Source organism: Papio anubis, chromosome 3 (genome assembly GCF_008728515.1).
Source record: "Papio anubis isolate 15944 chromosome 3, Panubis1.0, whole genome shotgun sequence".
NCBI lineage: Eukaryota > Metazoa > Chordata > Mammalia > Primates > Cercopithecidae > Papio > Papio anubis.
This window is the reverse complement of record NC_044978.1, coordinates 114,866,001-114,891,579: the sequence shown is the minus strand read 5'-3', so window position 1 is coordinate 114,891,579 and position 25,579 is coordinate 114,866,001. Positions and strand designations below refer to the sequence as shown.

At 36.7% G+C, this 25,579-nt stretch overlaps 1 protein-coding gene across 1 annotated transcript in view; it reads right to left on the bottom strand.

Moving 5' to 3' along the window:
- Positions 1-11,968: 11,968 nt before the first annotated feature.
- Positions 11,969-25,579, bottom strand: part of DCK (deoxycytidine kinase) — a 31,251-nt gene continuing 17,640 nt past the window's right edge. Inside the window, exons 3-7 of the mRNA XM_009206967.2 lie at positions 20,406-20,599; positions 19,222-19,369; positions 16,679-16,794; positions 15,855-15,945; positions 11,969-13,549 (exon numbers count right to left, since the gene is read on the bottom strand). Of these exons, the coding sequence (XP_009205231.1) occupies positions 13,523-13,549; positions 15,855-15,945; positions 16,679-16,794; positions 19,222-19,369; positions 20,406-20,599 (576 nt within the window). The 3' untranslated portion in view covers positions 11,969-13,522. The remainder of the gene's footprint in view (positions 13,550-15,854; positions 15,946-16,678; positions 16,795-19,221; positions 19,370-20,405; positions 20,600-25,579) is intronic.

The following is a 25,579-nucleotide window of genomic DNA, read 5'->3' as shown; positions in this document are numbered from 1 at the left end:
CAGTACCATGCTGTTTTGGTTACTGTAGCCTTGTAGTATAGTTTGAAGTCAGGTAGCGTGATGCCTCCAGCTTTGTTCTTTTGGCTTAGGATTGTCTTGGCAATGCGGGCTCTTTTTTGGTTCCACATAAATTTTAAAGTAGTTTTTTCCAACTCTATGAAGAAAGTCATTGGTAGCTTAGTGGGGATGGCATTGAATCTATAAATTACCTCACTTTGCCCACTTTTTAATGAGGTTTTTTTCATATAAATTTCTTTATATTCCTTGTGGACTGGATATTAGGCCTTTGTCAGATGCGTAGATTGCAAAAATTTTCTCCCATTCTGTAGGTTGACTGTTCACTCTGATAATAGTTTCTTTTGCTGTGCAGAAGTTCTTTAGTTTAACTAGACCCCATTTGTCAATTTTTGCTTTTGTTGCAATTGCTTTTGTTGCAATTGCTTTTGTTATTTTCTTCATAAAATTTTTGCCCGTGCCTATGTCCTCAATGGTATTGCCTAGATTTTCTACTAGGGTTTTTATAGTTTGAGGTTTTACATTTAAGTCTTTAATCCATCTTGAAGTTTTCTTTTATTGTTGCATCTCTCCCAGGTTTTGGTATCAGGGTGATGCTGGCCTCACAGAATGAGTTAGGGAGGGCTTTCTCTTTTTCAATTTTTTGGAGTAGTTCCAGTAGAAATGGTACCAGCTCTTCTTTGTACCTCTGGTAGAATTCAGCTGTGAATCTGTCTGGTCCTGGTCTTCTTTTGGTTGGTAGGCTATTTATTATTATCTCAATTTCAGAACTCATTATTGGTATATTGAAGGATTCACTTCCTTCCTGGTTCAGTCTTGGGAGGGTGTATGTGCCCAGAGATTTATCCATTTCTTCTAGATTTTCTAGTTTATGTGCACAGAGATGTTTATAGTATTCTCTGATGGTCGGCTGTATTTCTGTGGAGTAAGTGGTGATATCCCCCTTACCATTTCTAATTGTGTTTATTTGATTCTTCTCTCTTTTTTTCTTTACTAGTCTAGCTAGCAGGCTATTTTATTAATTTTTTCAAAAAACCACCTCCCAGATTTATTTTTTGATGGGTTTTTCATGTCTCTATCTCCTTCAGTTCAGCTCTGATCTTGGTTATTTCTTGTTCTTCTGCTAGCTTTGGAGTTTGTTTGCTCTTGGTTCTCTAGTTCTTTTAGCTGAGATATTAAGTTGGTAACTTAAGATCTTTCTAGCTTTTTCATGTGGGCATTTCATGCTATAAATTTCCCTCTTAACACTGCTTTAGCCGCATCCCAGAGATTCTGGTATGCTGTGTCTTTGTTCTCATTAGTTTCAAATAACTTCTTGATTTCTGCCTTAATTTCACTATTTACCCAAGAGTCATTCAGGAGCAGGTTGTTCAATTTCCATGTAGTTGTGTGGTTTTGAGTGAGTTTCTTGAGTTCTAATTTAATTCTGCTGTGGTCTGGAAGACTGTTATGATTTCAGTTCTTTTGCATTTGCTAAGGAGTGTTTTACTTCTGACTGTGTGATCAATTTTAGAGTAAGTGCCATGTGGCGATAAAGATGTATATTCTATTGAATTTGGGTGGAGAGTTCTGTAGATATCTATCAGGTCCACTTGATCCAGGTCTGAGTTCAGGTTTTGAATATCTTTGTTAATTTTCTGTCTCAATGATCTTTCTCATATTGTCGGTGGGGTGTTAAAGTGTTGTGTGAGACTATTGTATGACAGTCTAAGTCTCTTCGTTGGTCTCTGAGAACTTGCTTTATGAATTTGGGTGCTCCTGTATTGGGCGCATACATATTTAGGATAGTTAGCTCTTCTTGTTGAATTGAACCTTTTACCTTTATGTACTGCCCTTGTCTTTTTTGATCTTTGTTGGTTTAAAGTCTGTTTTGTCAGAAACTAGGATTGCAACCTCTGCTTTTTTCTGTTTTCCATTTGCTTGGTAAATTTTCCTCTATCCCTTTATTTTGGGCATATATGTGTCTTTGCACATGAGATGGGTATCAAAGACAGCATACTGATAGGTTTTGGTTCTTTACCCTGCTTGCCATTCTGTGTCTTTTAATTGGGGCATTTAGCCCATTTACATTTAAGGTTAGTGTTGTTATGTATGAATTTGATCCTGTTATCATGATGCTAGCTGGTTATTTTGCAGACTTGTGTACGTGGTTGTTTCATAGTGTCACTGGTCTGTGTACTTCAGTGTGTTTTTGTAGTGGCTGGTAATGGTTTTTCCTTTCCATATTTAGTGCTTCCTTCAGGAGCTCTTGCCAGGCAGACCTGGTGGTGACAAATTCCCTCAGCATCTGCTTGTCTGAAAAGGATCTTATTTCTGCTTCACTTGTGAAGCTTAGTTTGATCAGATATGAAATTATGGATTGGAAATCCTTTTCTTCAAGAATGTTGAGTACTGGCACCTAATCTCTTCCAGTTTGTAGGGGGTCTGCTGTTAGTCTGATGGGTTTCCCTTTGTAGGTGACCTGGCCGTTCTCTATGGCTGCCCTTAACATTTTTTCTTTCCTTTTGACCTTGGAGAATCTGATGATTATGTGTCTTAGGGCTGATCTTCTCATGGAGTATCTCACTGGTATTTTCTGCATTTCCTGAATTTGAATGTTGGCTTGTCTTGCTAGGTGGGGAAGTTCTCCTATATGATATCCTGAAGTATGTTTTACAATTTGGTTCCATTCTCCCCATCTCTTTCAAGTACCCCAGTTAGTTGTAGGTTTGGTCTCTTTACATAATGCTAGGTTTTTTGGAGGTTTCGTTCATTCCTTTTCATTCTTTTTTCTCTATTCTTCTCTGTCTTATTTCAGAAAGATAGTCTTCAAGCTCTTAAGATTCTTTCCTCCACTTGGTCCATTCCACTATTGATACTTGTGATTGCATTGTGAAGGTCTTGTGTTGTGTTTTTCGGCTCCATTGAGTTGGCTATGTTCCTCTCTAAACTGGTTATTCTGGCTGTCAGCTCCTGCATTGTTTTACCATGATTCCTAGCTTCTTTGCATTGGGTTATAGCATGCTCCTTTAGCTCAGTGAAATTCATTATTACCCACCTCTGAAGCCTACTTCTGTCAATTCAACCATTTCAGCCTCAGCCCGGTTCTGTGCCCTTGCTGGAGAGGTGTTGTGGTCATTTGGAGAAAAAAAGGCACTCTGGCTTTTTGAGTTTTCAGCATTTTTGCACTGATTCTTTCTCATCTTTGTGGGCTTATCTACCTTCAATCTTTGAGGTTGCTGACATTTGAATGAGGCTTTTATGGGGTCTTTGTCGTTGTTGTTTTGTGTTTGTTTGTTAACAGTCAGCCCACTCTACCATAGGGCTGCTGTGGTTTGCCGGGGGTCTGCTCCAGACCCGTTGCCTCGTTCTTCCACACCTGGAGGTATCACCAGCGAAGGCCACGAAACAGCAAAGATGACAACCAGCTCCTTTCTCTGGAAGCTCTGCCCCAGGGGGTACTAACCTGTTGCCAGCCTGCACGCACCTGCAGATGTCTGGAAACCCCCATTGGGAGGTCTCACCCAGTCAGAAGGAATGGGATCAGGGATCTGCCCAAAGAAGCAGTCTGGCTGCTTTTTGGTAGAGCAGTTGTGCTGCATTAAGGGGCACACTTCTGCATCCAAACTGCCTGCAATCTCCAAAGCTGACAGGCTGGAGTGGCTGAGTTCACCAAACTGCAGAGATGACAGCCATTCCTCCTCACAGGAGCTCCATCCCAGGGAGAGATCAGAGCTCTGTCCATAGAACCCTACTGGAGTCCCTACTGGAGTGACTGAAGCTCCTGCAGGGAGATCCTGCTCAGTGAGGCGAAATGGATCTGGGTGCTGCTTAAAGCAGTCTGGCCACAATCTGGCAAGGCAGCTGTGCTGTGTTGTGGGGGACCCTTCCTCCCAGACTGTCTGTATTCTCCACAGTCAGCAGGCTACAGCAGCTAAGTCGATGGAACCGCAGTGATGGCAGTCACCCATTCCCCTGGGAACTTGGACCCATCTCAGGAGGACTTCAACCCACTGCCATTGGCTGGCTGGGATTCCATGCCAGTGAGTCTTATTTGTGAGGTGCTGTGGAAGTGGGGCCCACAGAATGACATTGCTTGGCTCCCTGGATTCAGCCTCCCCTTCCTAGGCATATGTATGGATGAATTTCCTGCCATGCCGGAGATCCCGGGGCCAGGGTATGTAAAACTCCTGGGTCTCTCTATGTGCCTGAGCAGCTGCTCTCCCAAGACTTCACACAGCTCTGTGTATCAGACCCAAGGCCCTGGTGGCATGGGCTCACGAGGGGATATCCTGATCCACAGGGATATTGTCTGGTTCTGTGTCCCCGCCCAAATCTCATCTTGAATTATAATCCCCCCATATCGAGGAAGGGACCTGTAATCCCCACATGTTGAGGGAAAGGTTCTCTTTTCTCCACATCTTCACCAACACATATAGTCTTTCATCTTTTTGATAACAGCCATTCTGACAGGTGTGAGATGATATGTCAGTGTGGTTATAATTTCTATTTCCCTAATGATAAGTGATGTTGAACAATTTTTCATGTATATCTGTTGGTCATTTGTGTGCCTTCTTTGGAGAAATGTGTGCTCAGGCCTTTTGACCATGTTTTAATCAGATTGCTTTATTTTTATTGTTTGAGTTTCTCATACATTTTGGATATTAACCCCTCCTTCATTAGATGTATTAGTGTAAATTGCAAATATTTTCTCCCAATCTGTAGGTTGTCTCTTCATTCAGTTATTTCCTCTGCTGTGCTGAAGCTTTTTAGTTTGATGTAATCACATGAATCTATCTTTGCTCTTGCTGTCTGAGTTTTTGGGGTCAAATCCAAAAAATCACTGCTCAGAACAATGTCATGGAGATTTCTCTATGTTTTCTTCTTGGAGTTTTATAGTTTCAGGCCTTACGTTTAAGTCTTTAATTGATCTTGAGTTGATTTTTATATATAGTATGAGTCCAGTTTCATGCTCCTGCATGCGGAAATCCATTTTTCCCAACACCTTTATTTAAAAGACTACTCTTTTCACATTGTGTTTTTTGGCACTTTTTTTTTTTTTTTTTTTTTTTTGAGACTGAGTCTTGCTCTGTTGCCCAGGCTGGAGTGCAGTGATATGATCTTGGCTCACTGCAGCCTCCACCTCCTGGATTCAAGTGATTCTCCTGCCTCAGCCTCCCAAGTAGCTGGGACTACAGGCATGTGCCACCACAATCAGCTAACCTTTGTATTTTTAGTAAAGACAGGGTTTCACCATGTTGCCCAGGCTGATCTTGAACCGCTGATCTCAAGTGATCTGCCTGCCTCAGGCTCCCAATGTGCTGGGATTCCAGGTGTGGGCCACTGCATCTGGCTTTGGCACCATTTTTGAAAAACAAATATGGTTATGTATTAATCCAAATATACTTAAAAATCACCTTAGACATCAATGGTCTAAACACACCAATTAAAAGACAGGGGTTGTCAGAGTGGATAAAAAACAAGACCCAACTATATGTTGTGTCCAGTATTATCAATGGAGATTTTAATACCCCTCTATCAGTATTAGACAGACAAATCCAGCAAGCAAAAAATTCAGTAAGGACACAGTTGACTTCAACACCACCATCAATCAACTAGATATAATTAACATTCATAGATTACTTCATCCAACAGCAGCACAGTACACATTCTTCTCTAGCTCATATAAAACATTCCCCAGGATAGACTACATTCTGCACCATAAAGCACACCTTAACACATTTAAAAGAATAGAAATCATACAATGTTTGCTCTCAGACTCCAAGGAAATTAAACTAGAAATCAACTACAGAAAAAAGGCTGGAAAGTCCGAATTACTTGAAAATTAATACATTTCTAGATAACACATGGGTTAAAAATCTCTCAAGAGGCTGGGCGCAGTAGTTCATGCCTGTAATCCCAGCACTTTGGTAGTCAAGGTGGGCAGATTGCCTGAAGTCAGGAGTTCAAAACCAGCCTGACCAACATGGTGAAACCCCATTTCTACTAAAAATACAAAAAATTAGTGGGTGTGGTGGTGCACACCTGTAATCCCAGCTACTCGGGAGGCCGAGGCAGAAGAATCAGTTGAACCTGGGAGGTCGAGGTTGCAGTAAGCCAAGATTATGCCACTGCACTCCAGCCTGGGCGACAGAGCGAGACTGTCTCAAAACAAACAAAACTCTCAAGAGACATTTAAAAATATTTTGAAGTAAATAAACATAAATTTTAAAATAGGATGTAGTGAAAGCAGTACTCAAACTGCAATTTATAGTATTGAATGTGTATATTAGAAAATAAGATCTAAAATCAGTAATATTTGTTTTTACCACAGGAAATAAGAACAGAACAAATTAAATCCAAAATAAACATAAGAAAAGGAATAATCAAAATTAGAGCATAAATCAGAAATAGAAAATAGGAAATCAACAGAGAAAAATTAGTCACACAAAAAGGTAGGTCTTCGAAAAGATCAATAACAATTGCTAAGCCTTAGCCAGACTAAGAAAAACAGAAGACACAAATTACTAACATCAAAAATGAAAGGGGGCCAGGCATGGTGGCTCACATATGTAATCCCAGCACTTTGGGAGGCCAAGGCAGGTGGATCACTTGAGGTAAGGAGTTGAAAACTAGCCTGGCCAACATGGCAAAACCCTACCTCTACTAAAAATACAAAAAGTAGCCAGGCATGGTGGCAAGCGCCTGTAATCCTAGCTCTTCAGGAGGCTGAGACAGGAGACTCGTTCGAATCCAGGAGGCAGAGGTTGCAGTGAGCTAAGATCACACCTCTGCACTCCAACCTGGGTGACAGAGCAAGACTCCATCTCAAAAAAACAACAACAACAACAACAACAACAACAACAAGAGGGGACACAACTACAGTTCCCACAGACATTAAAAAGTTAATAAAGGAATATTATAAACAACTCTAAGCACACAAATTTAATAAACAAAGTAAAAGAATCAACTCCTTAAAAAGCACAATCTGCCAAAACTCACAGAAGAAATAGGCAATCTGAATGTCTGTATCTTTGAAAGAAATTGGATCAATAATTAATAACCTTCCAAAACAGAAGTCATTAGGCCCATATTGCTGTGTTGGTTAATTCTGCTAAACATTTAAGGAAGAAACTATACCAGTTCCTAAAGCAGAACATTTCCTGACCCATTCTATGCAGCCAGCATTATCCCAATACCAAAACCAAAGACATTACAAGAAAACTACAGGCCAACAGCTTTTACCAACATAAATGCAAAAATCCTCAGTAATATATTAGCAAATTGAATCCAACAATATATAGAAAGAATTATACAGTATAATCAAGTGGAATTTATTCTAGGTATGTGTATTAGTTCATTCTCTTGCTGCTACAAAGAACTGCCAGAGGCTGGGCACAGTGGCACACACCTGTAATCTCAGCACTTTGGGAGGCCCAGGCCGGTGGATCACCTGAGGTCAGGAGTTCAAGACCAGCCTGACTAATATGGTGAAAACCCATCTCTACTAAATACAAAAAATTAGCCGGGTGTGGTGGCACATCCTTGTAATCCTAGCTACTTGGGAGGCTGAGGCAGGAGAATTGCTTGAACCCGGGAGGCAGAGGTTGCAGTGAGCTGAGATCACATCATTCCACTCCAGCCTGGGCAACAAGAGTGAAACTCCATCTTTAAAAAAAAAAAAAAAAAAAAAAAAAAAACTGCCAGAAAATGGGTAATTTATAACGGAAAGAGGTTTAATTGACTTATAGTTCAGCATGGCCAGTGAGGCCTCAGGAAACTTATAATCATGCCAGAAGGGGAAGCAAACATGTCCTTCTTCACATGGTGGCAGGGAGAAGAAAAATGAGTGACCAGTGAAGGGGAAGCCTCTTATAAAACCATCAGATCTCACGAGAACTAACTCACTATCACGAGGACAGGATGGGGAAAACCATCCCCATGATTCAGTTGTCTCCACCTGGCCCCTCCCACAACACATGGGGATTATAGAAACTACAATTCAAGACAAGATTTGGGTGGAAACATAGCCAAATCATATCACTATGCAACCCTGGGTTAAGATTCAAAAATCAATTAATATAATCCATTACAATAGCAGGCTAAAGAAAAAAATCAAAATCACACTGATACTGAAAAAGCATTAACAAAATCAAAAATCATTCATGATAAAAACTCAGCAGACTAGGAATAGAGGAGCAATTTCCTCACCTTGAAAAGAACATCTACTAAAAACCTACAGCTAACATTATATTAATGGTGAGGAACCCAAAGTTTTACCACTAAGATTAGAAAGAAGGCAAGGATGTCTACCCTCACCACTGCTTTTCAGCATCATACTGTAAGTTCTAGCTAATGTAATAAAACAAGAAAAGGAAATAAAAGGTATAAAGATTAGACAGGAAGAAATATATCAAATTCTCTCTCTTCATAGAGGACATAATAGTCTATGTAGAAAATCTGAAATAATCACAAAAAAACTCCCGGAACTAATAAGTGATATAGCAAAGTGGCAGGATACAAAGTTAATTTCTAACATCAATTGCTTTCCTATAAACCAGCAATAAAGAGGTAGATTTTGAAATATAAAACATTACCATTTATATTATCACTCCTAAAAATGAAATACTTAGCTGTAACTCTTACAACACATGTACAAGATCTATATGAAGTAAACTACAAAACTTTGATGAAAGATGACAACTAAATGGAGAGATATTCTGTGTTCATAAATAGGAAGAATCAACATTGTCAAGATGTTCAGTTCTCCACAACTTGATCTACAAATTCAACACAATCTCAACCAATCCCATGAAGTTATTTTGTAGATATTGACAAACTGATTCTGAAGTTTATATGGAAAGGGCCAGGCATGGTGGCTCATGCCTGTAATCCCAAAACTTTGAGAGGCCAAGGTGGGAAGATTGCTTGAGCTCAGGAGTTTAAGACCAGCCTGGGTAATGTAGTGAGATCCCATCTCTACAAAAAAAAATTTTAAATTAGCTGGGCATAGTGGCGTGTGCCTATAGACCCAGCTACTCGAGAGGCTGGGGTGGGAGGATCGCTTGAACCCATGAATTAAAGGCTTCACTGAGCTGTGATGGCACCACTGTGCTCCAGCCTGGGAGACAGGTTGAGAAACCATCTCAAAAAAATAATAAAAACTAAAAACTAGGTTTATATGGAAAGGCAGAGGTCTCAGAATGGCCAACTCAATGTTAAAGAAGAACGAAGTTGGAGGACTGACTGTACCTGACTTCAAGATTTATTATGAAGCTACATAATCAAGACAGTGTGGCATTGGCAAAAGAACACTAAATAGGCCAATGGAACGGAATAGAAAGCTCAGAAATAGACCTACATAAATATAGTCAACTGATACTCAACAAAGGAGTAAAAGTAATACAACAGAGAAAAGACAATCTTTTCAACAAAGACTATAGAATGGTCAACAATCTTTGTAGACATCTACATGCAAAGAAATAAACCTAGACACAGATCTTACACCCTTCATAAAAAATTAACTCAAAATAGATAATAGACCTAAATTTAAAATGCAAAACTATAAAATTCCTAGAAGATAACTAGATGACCTTGCAGAACAATGACTTTTTAGCTACAACATCAAAGGCACTATCCATGAAGGAAATAACTGATAAAACTGGACTTCATTAAAATAAAACACTTGTGCTCTATGAAAGACAATGCCAATGGAGTAAGACAAGTCACAGACTGGGAAAAAATACTTCCAAGAGACTTGAAAAAGGACTGTCATTCAAAACATACAAAGAACTCATAACTCAACAATAAGAAAATGAGCCCCAAAACACAAACAGAACCTCACCAAAGAAGATAAACAGATGGCAAGTATGTGAAAAGATGTTCAACATCATATCATTAGGGAATCAAAAGTAAAACAAGATACCACTACAGATCTACAAGAGTGACCAAACAGTAACACCACCAAATGCTGAAGTGGGTGAGAAACAATGGGTACTTTCATTGCTGGTGGGAATACAAAATGGCACATACCCACTTTCAAATACCATTTGGCCATTTCTTATAAAATTGAATATATTCTTACCATGCAATCCTACAACGCTCTCCTTGATATTTACCCAAAGAAGTTGAAAACTTAGTCTACACAAAAACCTGCACATGGATGTTTATAGCTTTATTCATAATTGCCAAAACCTTGGAACAATCAAAACATCCTCCACTAGGTTTGTGGGTAACTGTTTTACATCAGATGATGGAATATTATTCAGCACTAAAAATATATGAGCAATCAAGCCATGAAAAGACATGGAGGAAACTTAAATATGTATTACTAAGTGAAAAGTGAATGAAGCCAATATGAAAAAGCTACATACTGTATGATTCCAAGCATGTGACATTCTAAAAAATGCAAAACTATGAATATAGTAAAATGATTACTTGGCAGCGATGATGGGGATGAACAGGCAGAACAGGGGATTTTTAGGGCAGTAAAAACAATGGCAGATAAATATCATAAGTTTGTCTAAACCCACAGAATGTATAACACCAAGAATGAACCCTAATGTAAAACATGGACTTTGGGTAATACGTTCATGTAGGTTCATTAATTGCAACAAATGTACCAAGTACAGAGGGAAATGCCGATAGTAGGGATGGCTCCGGAGGGCAAAGGAGGAACAGTGAGTATATGAGATGTTTTACCTTCTGCTCAATTTTGCTATGAACCTAAAACTGCTCTTAAAAAATAAAGATGTTTTAAAGTTTATGAATTAAAATAAGACATAAAATTGGTAAAATACAAGTTAGGTCTGTAGTTAAGAGTAGTACACCAAAGTTAATTGTTTTCATAAAATATTATTATTATTATTATTATTTTTTGAGACGGAGTCTGGCTCTGTCGCCCAGGCTGGAGTGCAGTGGCCGGATCTCAGCTCACTGCAAGCTCCGCCTCTCGGGTTTACGCCATTCTCCTGCTTCAGCCTCCCGAGTAGCTGGGACTACAGGCGCCCACCACCTCGCCCCGCTAGTTTTTTTTTTTTATTTTTTAGTAGGGACGGGGTTTCACCGTGTTAGCCAGGATGGTCTCGATCTCCTAACCTAGTGATCCGCCCGTCTCCGCCTCCCAAAGTGCTGGGATTACAGGCTTGAGCCACTGCGCCCGGCCTTAAAATATTATTGTTAAATAAAGTGTTATCTTTGGGAAATAACTGAGTGACAGGTAAACAGGAACTCTGTAATATTCTTACAACTTTTTATGAGTCTAAAGCTATTTCAAAAAAAGCTTTTACTGCAGGGCACAGTGGCCCATGCCTGTAATCCCGGCACTTTGGGAGGCCAAGGCAGGATGATCACTTGAGCCCAGGAGTTTGAGACCAGACTGGACAACAATACCCCATCTATACAAAAACTAATTTTAAAAAATTAGCCATCATGGTGGTGAAAGCCCTGTAGTCCCAGGTACATAAGGCGCTCAGGCAGTACTGCTTGAGCCCAGGAGTCTAAGATTACAGTAAATTATAATCGCACCACTATACTCGGGCCTAAGCAACAGAACAAGACCCTGTCTCTTAAAAAAAAAAAAAAAAAAAAAAAAAAAAAAGAGGTTAGTCAAATGAAAAATGAAGAAGGCTATTATTTACCAGAATTTATATACACCTTAATGTTGCAATGTATCTAGCATTTTTCTAAGGTAATAACATCTATATTTCTATTTTAGAAACATTTTACAACTCTGTTCTTTAAAATACGACAGACGTAAGTTCTCAGTGGTTCAGTATAAAGTTTTAGGCATAGCAGAAGAGAAAATTCTGGATGAGAAATATAAGTCTTGTATTATTAATTACCTTTCTAGGAGAGCAAACTATAAGGAACAATATATAAATTCTAATGGAAGACATGATATAGGTAATAGATCCAAGAGATAATCCAGACCACCATTAGGCTCAATTCTCTTATGACCACCACACTGAGACAATTTTTGAGTCATGACAAATAAGTAATAAATTTTTATTAGCATCTTTTCAATTCTACAAATTTTAAAAGTCATTATACATTTTTAAAGGTTACTAAAAATTACTGAACTATGTCTCCACTTAAAATGGAATCAAAGTAATTTATATAATTTTCACCTTTAATATTCATAATTTTTTATTTAAAAGTAGAATAAATTTTAACTCTAAAAAGATTGTTACATCTTTTTAGAATTGAAATTACATTTCAATGAGTGTAGCTCTGCTGTAGTTCATGAGGTTTATAGTTAAGAAATATTTAATTAAATAAACGAATTCATTTATACCAAACCAAAACAAACCAAAAAAAATGTGTATGTATAATGAGACAGTTTATATATGGTAATTACAGATTTGAAATTAAGTCCCCTTTGCAAAGATCAGTGCATCTGGACTGGTTAATCCAATAAATTATCATCTTCGAATAAGAAACCAAAAACAAAAATGACACTTTGGAAAGAAAAATAATAGTTTCAAAATGAAAGTTACTCTTCCCCTTATTTTAAAATACATAAAATTTTCTAAAATGCAAAATGGAAAGGTTTAATACACAGGAAAAACATTGCATACCTTAACTAAACAAACTAGAAAGAAAATATATTTATATACAGAACTAAGATGAATCCATGCATTATTTTTACAAATATTCACATAGATGGTTTAGAGATAAGTAATTAAGTGTGTCTCATTAACTAATGGATGCTTTCTAGCCTCTGTCTTCATTAATTTTATTTTCTATTCAACAAAAAATAATGCTTTCAGGATATATTACATATAGAGCAATATCATTTTTATCAGTAATTTGTCTGAAAAAGAGAAAAACTTAAAGCAGAAGCCTACAAAGCAAAGCAAAGTACAAAGCAAAGAGTAATCACAATGTTTGCAAAATAGAAATGTGTGACTTTAACTTTATAGCAGGCTGCCTAATTAATCCAGACAGTAGAGAAAGCAGACTGAGGCAGGAAGTAAGAGGTAGGACTAAACTGTTAAGAAGATAATCATTTAAAATAAAACTTTAGAATCCTTATTCTAGGAATTCCTTTAATTCTACTTTGCAACTTTTAATAGGTATACTAATTTACACAGGACACACTACCATTTACTATGTAACTTTAAAGCGTTCAGTTAAGAAACTGGTCACCAATGAGGTGAGAGGCACCAGGGGAAAAAGCCAACCTGCTGAGGAAGACAAAAGAGGGGAAAGACGGAAGCTGGATCTTTTCTAATGTAGTTTAGCCACTATACTGATTCTGGAACCATCTACCTCTACACTTCCTGCTATGAGAAATAATGTCTTTGTCTTTAAATGTCTTTAAAAAAAAAAAAAGAAAAGAAGAAAAGAAAAGAAAACTGGTCAAAAAGTTTCACATAAGATTCGTTTAAAAATCTTTTTTTTTCCTTAGAACAAAAATAGTTAAAAACTTGGGTTTTCTAAAGAAACTTGTATTAATATGAAGCTATGAAGATACACAAAGCTGAAGTATCTGAAACCATTTGGCTGCCTGTAGTCTTCAGCAAGATCACAAAGTACTCAAAAATTCTTTGACCTGAGGAAAGGAAGAAAAAAAAAATCAGTATAATTCCTTGACTAATTTGAGGTATCTGATATTCCTCTTCATTTAAAAATATATAATAGTTGAAGACCCCAGCCGTATAAATAACTATCACAATGCCATTGCATTTACTTTCCAAAGAAATATTGTTAAGGCCGGGCCCAGTGGCTCATGCCTGTAATCCCAGTGCTTTGGGAGGCCGAGGTGGGTGGATCACTTAAGGTCAGGAGTTTCAGACCAGACTGGCCAACATGGTGAAACCCCCCATCTCTACTAAAAACACAAAAATTAGCTAGGCATGGAGCATGCACTTGATATCCCACCTACTTGGGAGTCTGAGGCAGAATTGGTTAAACCTGGGAGAAGGAGATGGCAGTGAGCCAAGATTGTGCCACTGTACTCCAGCCCAGGCGACGCAGCAAGACTGTCTCGGAAAAAAAAAAAAAAAAAAGAAAGAAATATTGTTAAATACTTCAGTAGTAAAAGATGAATGACCTAAAAGGTCATTTTAGGAGTTACTTATTGCTCTGTCGCCCAGGCTGAGTACAGTGATGCAATCAAAGCTCACTGCAGCCTTGAACTCCTGGCTAGGTGCACACCATCATGTCTGGCTAGTTTTTGTTTGTTTTTTTATAGAGATGAGGTCTCACTATGTTGCCCAGGCTGGTCAGGAACTCCTGGGCTCAAGCAGTCTTCCCACCTCAGCCTCCCAAAGTGCTGGGATTACAGGTGTGAGCCACTGCATCTATCAATTTTAGATACAGTTGTAAAATAGCTGTAACACCAATTTTATAATCTCTTTGTTTAATATCATAGACCATTGACATATGCAGCTTTAACACTGATAACATTAATAAGCACAAAAGTTCAGGCAACTCTGAAGATCAAACATGTAGTAGATTTGTCATGTTTCTGAAGCACATATGTGAATCATACTCTGCAATGTCAGTGTGTGGGGAAAATCATATAAGGAGTCAATGAACCTAGCCAATTGACCATAATGTAAGAATATGCTTGTTCTCCACATATTCTAGGCTACTCAATAATTCTCAAGAGACAAAGATTATTGCCTTGTAAAAATACCTTAAAAAGAACGTCAACTGCTAACATTATTAATAAAAGTAAATATAATAACGTGAAATGATTCTTAGTCAAAACAAAGAAGTGTTAGATAAAATTAAAAGGTGATTTACAAAGTCAGTTAAATTGATGGTTGGCTGTTAATACTTAATGCTGACTTAATTTCATTTAATAGTATTATAAGTTAATTTATCCTATATTTTTAACATCATTAATAGTATGAAGAGGTCACTGGAATTTTCCAGATAAGCTTTAGTTCATATCATGGGAAAAACAACTACATGTATACGCTACGGTAGTTATATAAAAAGTCAAGATTTTCAAAATCCTTATTATATCCCTTATGAATGTCAAGTCTCTATTAAACAGTAGACATTATGTCACAAAAGAAAGGAAAAATCAAATTTCTCTCAAAACTAAACCAAATTGTGGTTTCTTCTTTATAGCTTAATCACTGAGTTATCAACATGGGTATAGGGATATTTGTTATACAAATTCCCTTACTATTCTCTCTCAAATCTTCATCAATAAATTCTCGCCCAGTCCCTTTATCAAGGGGCACCACTCACTTAACAGAATATGGTCAACTCCCAGTGATTTGAGCGATAAATACACTGTGATTAAGACAATGACTCAATGATTAAGCAATGTCAATTAATCCTTGACATGATCCCAAATGAAACTGAAAACTAAAACCCTCAATCTCAAGACTTTAGCCAACGTAAAAATGGATGAGATCCATATCCTACAACTTTAAATATCCTCCATATTGAATTTAGTTGAAAAAGATAAATTTAACTTCACAAGAAGTTTATTATTAAAGTATCTAAAGATTGGTGGTGTAGGGAAGAGAGGAAGAAATGGGGACAAAGCAGAGAAAAAGGGGGTGAGAAAGAACTTTTGTTATTATGATTATCCCTATCCTACAGATAGAGGCACTGAAGGATTTAAAAAAATCCTTGTTTTATTTTTATTTATTTAACTTTTTTCTAAAACATCTGTCAGATTCTGAGATTCCGAAGGATCCTTATTTTAACTCAGGCCACAAAGCTAGAATTTAGTCAGGACTGGAATCTAAACAGTCCAAAATCTTCTAAAGCTCTTAACTGTTTCTTAATGTAACTTTATGGAACGTTTTCTGTTAGAAAATTGTTTTCTCACAAGTCAGTACACTTTTTTAGAAAAAACAAATATTTGTTTGTAGTCTGTCTAAATCTACCTTTTCAACCAGACTTTCATGTTTGTCTTTAAAGTCTTCATTAACATCCAGTATTAAGATAGGCACCTCTTGAAGATAATCGAAGTCGGTTCTGTTTAAAAAGAGAGATTAATAAAATAATCAGAAATGTAAAAAAAAAAAGAGAGAGAAACATTAAAAATTCATTCGTATGTCCTCGGAAAATCAAAATGTTGTCAATCATTTACACTAAAGTTACTTTGCAATACTTCATCTGGCAGCCCCTTCTTTCTCATTTAGATTTACCACATGGAGCCAAAAAACTCGGGTACAAATATATAAAGCTGGGTACTGTAACATATGATTCTCTTCAAAATCGAAAAACAGATAATAAAGGAGGAATTTCTGCATTTTAAAGATGAGAAAACTAAAGTTCAGAATTGTCATTCTGAAGCTCAGAGGCTATTCAAGGTCACACACCAATAAGTAAGACTGGACTTGAGCCAAGATCTGACTAATAACAAAGTCTATCCTCTCAACAACCATGCTATACAATGTCCCAAGTCAAAATTCTTTCTGAAAGAGTAACTAAATAATGTACAGATATATTTCCTACTTTATCACTTAAAGTGAAATTTCATATATTATACTATCAATACCACCAAGGGATACTAGTTATAAAAACTTTAAGGAAATAGGATCTCATTGCTATCAACAGAATCAAAATCTATACCTAGTTCTGAAAGATACCAATAAGCAAAATGACTGAAAATTTTACATGTTGCTAGTCATATCTTCCAAATTTTAGATTAAAATTTAACAAAGGTATTTAAAATGAATAGTAAATAAAAATAAAGAAGTCTTACTTCAGTGTCCTATGCAGGAGCCAGCTTTCGTGTTTATAATGAAGCTTCTCTAAATATTCAAGAGGAATGCCTTGCTCTTCATTTCTTCCCCGTAAATATATTCTATGTAAGCATTTCTAAAAGCAAGTAATAAGAGATGGAAGAAAAAGGCAGTGAACAATTATTCTTGTCTGCTGCCATCAAAATTTTCTTTTCTGTGTCTCTCTACTCATGCTAGCCAAAATCTCTACTTATTACTTCTTAAAAGTTGAAATAATTCATTTTTCCCTCCATGAGCTTTTCAGCCACTTGGTGGCTCTAAGCCAAGTGGTACTTTCAAAAATAAGTTAAAATAAGTCTATAAATTTTTGGTATCCACACATGAAATACACTGAGTTTGATAAAAAGGAGAAAAAAACTAAACATCTACTTAAAATGTTCAGAGACAACAGCTAAAAGGTATGCCAATCTATAAACACAATCTTACTTTGCTGTTAACCAAACTTGACTATAAAATATCTATGTTCAGTTCACATAAAACCACTAAAGGCAGTGGTTCTTAATGTGATGAAAACTCTATACCAGCACAACCAAAACAACTTTGGAATGTTTTATGCCTGTCCTATATCTGCATTATCAAATAAGGTAGCCACTAGCTACCTGTGGTTTTTAAGCACTTGAAATACGGCTAGTGGCCGGGCGCGGTGGCTCAAGCCTGTAATCCCAGCACTTTGGGAGGCCGAGACGGGCGGATCACAAGGTCAGGAGATCGAGACCATCCTGGCTAACACGGTGAAACCCCGTCTCTACTAAAAAATACAAAAACCTAGCCGGGCGAGGTGGCGGGCGTCTGTAGTCCCAGCTACTCGGGAGGCTGAGGCAGGAGAATGGCGTGAACCCGGGAGGCGGAGCTTGCAGTGAGCTGAGATCCGGCCACTGCACTCCAGTCTGGGCGACAAAGCGAGACTCTGTCTCAACAAAAAAAAAAAAAAGAAAAAAAAAAAAAGAAATACGGCTAGTGTGATGACCAAGGAACTAAATTTCTAAATTTTAATAACCCTAAATTTAAATAGCCACATTGGACAGTGCAGCTCTAGATTATGTTCCCCCAAAAGCACACATACATAAAAAATTTTGTATAATTTGTGGGGGCTTATAGACCCTGAGAAACTCTTCATGCATTCCAAGAAATAAAAGCCTCCAACCTAAATGACATGCATAAGACCATCGCAGCATACAAACTGTGTTTCAAACTCTAAATTCTCTTTTCAACAATTAATCCTTTCATCAAAAGATATCAGAAACAATACTGATGAAATTATCAGTATTAAAATGAAATTATTAGTATTCTTTGTTTTTTGGTGTTTGTACTATTTTCATAACTTTAAGAAACCTTTTCAAAAATAAAAGAATTTCAGAATTATTATAATTGCTAAATTCTAGCTTAATAGTGACTATAAATGTTTCAAGCAAAATGAAATTATTAGTATTCCTTATGCTCTTTTTCACATTTTTATTTACTATTTTTGTAATTAAGAACAAAAAAAATTTCAAAAATAAAAGTGAATTTCAAAATTAACTTTTGAAATTGCTAAAGAATTGCTAAATCCTCGCTTACTTAATGAAGAACAAAATCTTTACTTAATGGAGAACAAAATCATCCGTTGGAATCAGAAACCTAATTTCTTTGAAAACCCAGCTTTGACAACAACACAGTATTCTAATTTTAGGCCAGAAGTTATGACATTTACATTCATCAGTGCCTACCCTGTGACTTAAGGAAAAAATGAGAATTAAAAAACAGAAACAATAGAAATGCAAGCACCAAAACCAGAAAGCTTCTGATTAAATGTAAGATCTTAATATTTAGGTTAGTTTTATGAAAGGCATCTATTTGGTCTTCCTGTATTCATTATATAACATCATATGTAAATAGAATAGCTATGTTATAACCTATCACAAAAAGCATCTTTTCAAGTGAGCTCCCTTAATGGAAAATGGCAAGGGTCCTCTAAGTCTTTTCCCAACTATAGTTGCCATTATCGACTCATTTCCAAGGCACAAACAACCATAATAAAAGATTTCTTGAAATGGACCTCCATCAGCATCGCCATTCATTCAATAAATATTTACTGAGCTCCTACTATATGCTCCAACAGTGCCGACCACTGGGTGTTCTAGGCACTGGAAATTCAACAGGAATCAAAATACCCAAGGTCCCGCCTCAGGAAGCCTATATTCTAGGAGTTGCTTGACCACATTCATTACTTTAACTGTGATGAATGAGAAGAATCTGCAAATGTTGGGAAGAAATAATGAGTAAAATAAAAAAGGATTGAGGAAGCACAAAGAGCCTAAAAAAGCAACTTGCCCAGGCTGGGATTCCAATTTGCTGAGAAAAAAGAATGCTCCTATCTACACAGTTACAAGTTTCTAATTTAGAGGTGGGGAGTGGGAGGTTGGGAGGCTGGAGTTAAACTAAATTGCCCTGATTACATACCACTAAAAAGAGTTCTAAATATTTATTTAAATTTTCAATGCAATACATTTTTATTGGGTTTTACCTCTGGAGTGGCTCGAAGATAAATGATTCCATCCAATTCAAGGCTTTGGCCAAATTGGTTATTCATCCAGTCATGCCAGTCTTGATAAATTGTCCACTCTGTTTCATTCATGCATTCAGATTCATACAAATTAGATGCAAAAATATACCTAAAAGAGAGTCTTCATCAACACATGTATCATTTCAAAAAAAAAAAAAAAAACAAAGAAATAAAAAAGAAAACACGAACATGAAACATTCTCCTAAATTCAGTGGCACATAGTGCCATGGAAAGCAGAAAAAGACAGGAGTCTTTCCATCATGTTTTTGGCCAATGGTTCTCAAAATATGGAGTGAGGACCCCATGAGTCCCCAAGATATTCTTAGGGGTTCTGTGAGAGGCCAGATTACTTCATATACCAATATACTTCAAACAAACAAACATATCATAACAGATTAAATACAGAAGCATAAATAAAAATCCAGCTCTTTTAATAAGTGAGGCATTAAAGATATCTGCAAAAATGTAAAGCAATGATACTTTTCTAGCTACTTTTTATTTTAGAAAATATAACTTTTTGTGAAGTGTATTTATATTAATATGTAATGAATTTATTATTGCTAGTTTTAAATCATTTTTGTGCATCTCAGTTTCTAGTAATGCAAGTATCAATAGGACAAGCTCTTTGGATGCCTCGATAGTTATTAAGAACTGAAAAGGGTCCTGAGATCGATCAAAAAGTCTGAGAACCTCTGTTCTGAGCTAACTTTGGAGGTCAAAAGAATCCTAGCATAAGTAGGGCAATTCTAAGGCCCCTTAGAGACTTTTATCTACTTGCTCCAGGTAAGAGTCTAGGATATAGATCCAGATTTAACCAGAGCAGATGAGAATTTTAAAAGGGTTAGAGGGAAAAACAACTTCTCTGCAAATTTAAATGAGATGGGCACCATGATATTCCCAACAGTTTCTATGGAAGCTGGGGATTAATAAATGCAATAACTTCCCTAATGCCATTAGTACCAGACTGCTGAGGGATTTAAATATCATTTTCCATCTTAAATCCCCAACTCAGCCATTCATATTACTAATTCCCAGGAAACATTAAAAAAAAAAAAAGAAAGAAAGAAAGAAAAGAAAAGAAAAAGAAAAAGTCCAGTTCTAAGATAAAAACTTCAAATGGCCACGTATAAGCCATTTATACATACCTGTCACTATACACAGATCGTTCAAAAAGTAATACAGGTTTCTCTGCATCTTTGAGCTTGCCATTGAGAGAGGCAAGCTGAGCTCTTATTCGACTGAGACAGGCATATGTTTGGAAGGTAAAAGACCATCGTTCAGGTTTCTCATACATCATCTGAAGAACATTCCCACCATTTTTCTGAGACGTTGTAAGTTCCTATTTTGAATGTGCAAAAAGAAAAGCAAAATTAATTATAGGGCTATTTTAATTTTTTAAGGCTAAAAAAGAAAAGTCAGATAAATAAATGCAATCATGATTAGCAAAACCAAGATGATTAAGTTCCCTTTCTCATACTCCTTCCCAATATATTTTTCAGATTGTCTGAGGTCTGGAAAAATCCTTAGATCTTTCTCACAAGAGGTTACAAACTAATAACCTATGGAAGAAATCCTTGTTTGGTCCAAAAGGCCTTTTTAAAACTTTGACTTAGTTTGTCAGTATTATTGTCAGTATTTAAAAGCTAAATAATTTCACATAAAATATTTGGATTTACATCTTCTTTTTCTTTTTCTTTTTTTGAGAGGGAGTCTTGCTCTGTCTCCCAGGCTGGAGTGCAGTGGCACAATCTCAGCTCACTGCAACCTCCACCTACTGGGTTCAAGCAATTCTCCTGCCTCAGTCTCCCGAGCAGTTGGGACTACAGGCGCATGCCAGCCCGACTAATTTTTTGTATTTTTAGTAGAGATGGGGTTTCACCGTGTTGGCAAGGATGGTCTTGATCTCCTGACCTCATGATCCGCCCGCCTCGGCCTCCCAAAGTGCTGGGATTACATCTTTTTTTTAAAAATGAAAAAAAAAAAACAAGCAGTACCGTGCCCATATTCCCTCTTGGCAAAAATCAGCTAGAGTCAAGTCACAGATGCCTCCTTTAGATGGGATATATGCTCTCCAGCTTATTAACCCCCACCATTCCCAGATGATTTTCAGAACAGGCCTGATACATTCATTTGGCTGTCTGGTACCTTTAGGCATTTGTATTTGTAACCCTCCAATCTTCTAATATAATAGAATAGTTCCTCCCCCAGATTTTGTAATTCAATACTTTTATTGTTAGAACTACATTTTCCATGTTGAGGAAAAATACAAATGTAAATTTTAAAATGAAGTAAAAACTCTTACCATCTTTTATCTGAGTTAGAACTAGCATCTGGAAACATGAATTATTTTTCTCTTTCTATAAAGTTTTCCTAGTTCTGTCCACCAAAACGTCTATAAACAATGAGAACCTTGTAGGAATATACAAAAATATCACCCAGATTATAATCTCTAAATACCATTTCCCACTGAAAGGAATTAAATTCTGATTCTAAATCTGGGGAAGAAAATATACAAAATGAGCTTCATCTTGTATATTTTAGGAAACTATTACAGACCACTGGGATTGTGCCAAGGACACAAGAGCCAACATAAATAAAGCTGCCACTGGTCAAACAAAGAATTTGAACATCGAAAATGAATGGGAGGCAAAAATCCATGAGCTTATAATACTAAAAACAACAACAACAACAAACCTCTAGTCATGTTTTGAGGCTCCTAAGGCACAAATTATTCTGGGAATGTGTAGGTGAAAAGAAAAAAAAGTCCCATTTTATTTTGGCCTTTCCTGTATAAATACTTTCAGGGTAATAAAGTGGTATATGAAGAAGAGGTCTTCATTCCTGAAGAATCTCAGCCAATAAATCTAGAAGGCTGGAGAAGGAATATCACCTTTTACAACACCTACTAATATACTGCAATGAGGCAACAATTAGCAATAGATGCTATTATTAAAGTTAATTGGGAATTTTGTAATGGATGAATCAAGCTGACAAAACCTAAACTGTTTGATTTTAACATCACAAAACATATCTTTTTGATGTAAAGAAATACACATCACCAACTAGGAATCTTGCCAAAAAAGAATTGAAAGTAAATCTAATCAAGTCTGTCTCTACCTGTAAATTTACTGGAAATACAGAGAACTGAAAAACATGTTAAATTTTACCAGAGATACACTCAGCGAAAACCAGAATGAGGAAAATTATGTAGAAAAAATGATCCTGTTTCTTCAACAAATAAATTATAAAGGAAGAAAAGGAAGAGACAACCTAGATTAAAATTTAAAAGCATATCAAGGCTGGGCCGGGTGGTTCACGCCTGTAATCCCAACACTTTGGGAGGCTGAGGCAGGCAGGTCACCTGAGGTCAGGAGTTCAAGATCAGCCTGGCCAACATGGTAAAACCCTGTCTCTACCAAAATTATAAAAAATTAGCCAGGCGTGGTGGCACGCACCTGTAATCCTAGCTACTCGGGAGGCTAAGGCAGGAGAATCACTTGAACTGGGGAGGCAGAGGTTGCAGTGAGCTGAGATGGTGCACTACACTCCCGCCTGGGTAACACAGCAAGACTCCATCTCAGAAAAATAAATTAATAAAAATAAAAAATAAATAAAAGGCATATCAACCAGCAAATGTAACGTGTGTGAACCTTGTTTGGTTCTTAATTTCAAAAAATTATGAAAACATTATTAGACAATGGGGAAATATGAACACAGACCGGATAAGATGATAAAAAGAATTATTAATCTTTTAGATGATATTTTTTAAAAGACTATATTTCCAGAGTTCTCTTTGAGTCTTTGTTTTCTCCAGATGAAGTAATATATTCTCTAAGATAGAGGTTCTTCAAAATATAGTAGGAAAAGCTCCAGGGGTCTCTGGATCTTTTCAGGAGGCTAAAATTCTGGAGATCTGTTCATAATGACCTAAATATGCTTTTAACATTACTGAGCTGTACACTTAAAAACGGTTCAGATGATAAATTTTATATTTTTGCCACAATAAAAAAATTAATCACTAAAAAAGACCACATACCTCATTTTATTTGAATTTCTCAATAAATATAATCTCTCTTGCCCAAAGCAATTTCAAAGTTTACCATATTAAAATAACTTAGAGAACCAATCTTGATTCATCACCTAACCAAAAAAATAATAAACTAGTTCTAAAAATACAAACATGTAAATTCAAACTGAATCAAAAATCTGAAATAGAATTTTCAGCTATGAAGATGTTACTGTCTCTTAGTTTAATAGTGTAACAGATTAGAAAATTAACAGTAAGCCAGGGTATCATTATCTGGTTCTTCAGGATAATTTATGAGTCATATAAAACATTTTCTTTTGATCCTATGATGAAATTTGAGACAAATTGCTAGGGTTTTTTGTATGCAAGTATAAATGTTAAGAATAAAATACATATTAAAAATTTATCCAGCCAGGTGAGACAGCTCAGGCCTATAATCCCAGCACTTTGGGAGTCCAAAGCAGGTGGATCACGGAAGCTCAGGAGTTCCAGACCAGCATGGGCAACATGGCAAAACCCTGTCTCTACAAAAAATTAGCCAGGTATGGTGGCATGCACCTCTAATCCCAGCTACTCCAGAGGTTGAGGTAGGAGAATTGCTTATGCCTGGGAGGTGGAGGTTGCAGTGAGCCAAGACTGTGCCACTGCACTCCAGCCTGGGTAACAGAGCAAGAATCTTGTCTCAAAAAAAAGAAAGAAAAAAATCTGAAAACTACTGTGCATCATCTTTACCAAACTGAATGTTTATCAAAATTTTCCCTCTGCAAACTATCCAGAAAAAAATATGAATGTGTCAGAGTGAAACTACACTAAATACAAATTGGTAGAACACTGTTAGATAGAAAGCAGTTTAGCTACATTTGTGGGGAAAAAAAATCTGTACCTTTTGGCCCAATTAATTCCACTTTTGAAAATTTACTTTAAAGAAATAATCTAAGCCAGGCGCGGTGGCTCACTCCTGTAATCCCAACACTTTGGGAGGCCAAGGAGGGTGGATCACAAGGTCAGGAGATGAAGACTACCCCGGCTAACACAGTGAAACCCCATCTCTACTAAAAATACAAAAGAAAAATTAGCGGGGTGTGGTGCAGGCGCCTGTAGTCCCAGCTACTCAGGAGGCTGAGGCAGGAGAATGGTGTGAACCTGGGAAGCGGAGCTTGCAGTGAGTCGAGATGGCTGCACTCCAGCCTGGGTGACAGAGCAAGACTCCATCTCAAAAAACAAACAAAAAAAAAGATATAATCTAGAATACAGATTTAACCACAAAGGTATTTATCACAGAGCTAAGCGAATAGGTTATCATTTCACTATTATTAGGCATTTATATTAAGTAAATAATAGTACATGCATACAATAAATTAGGTTGCCGTTAAAAATCATTTACAGTAAATTTTTAATGATAATTTTAATTGCCCTGACATATAAATATTATGGGGGACGGGGAAGAAACAAAATACAAAACTGTATATACTGTTTTATCAAGTAAGATCTATGGTTATCTCTGGATAATAAGGTTATAGGTAAGTTTTATTCCTATCTTTTGATAATTTCTAATATTTCCTTAACTTCAAACAGTAAACAAGTATTACTTTATAATATTTTTAAAATTATGTATCACCTCCACCAAAATGTAATATATTACATTATTATTTCAACTATGTAAAAGATACATACAGAGTGGTAGAATTATGGATAATTTTTATTCTGTCTCTATAATACATATCCATTGTCACTTTATGAAAGAATATTTGTTTTATAGGAAGTACAGATTACTGCCAAGGTAAGTGAAAAACAGAAATATCAAGGTCAGCTATAAAATCATTTATCTTTTAATTCTAAGTCTAATCTTTGTAAACATTGCAAAGGAGTTGAATTAAGTTCAATTGTAAAAGATCAGAGTCTACCAAATAAGATAATTATAAAATAGCCAACAGGCCCAGGAATGGTGACTCATACACCTAATTCCAGCACTTTGGGAGGCTGAAGCAGGCAGACTGCTTGATCCCAGGAGTTTGAGACAAGCCTGGGCAACATTGGCAAAATCCTCTCTCTATAAAAAATACAAAACTTAGCCGGGCATGTTGGCGCGGGCCTGTAGTCCCAGCTACTGAGGAGGTTGAGGTGGGAGGACCACTTGAGCCCAGGAGGTGGAGGCTGCAGTGAGCTGAGGTTCACCATTGTACTCTAGCCTGGACAACAAAGCAAGACTCAAAAAAATACAAGCCAACAAAAGTTATCACATCAATTCAAAAGATACAAGTGGAAGTGCTTTATCAAGCACTCTTAACTAAT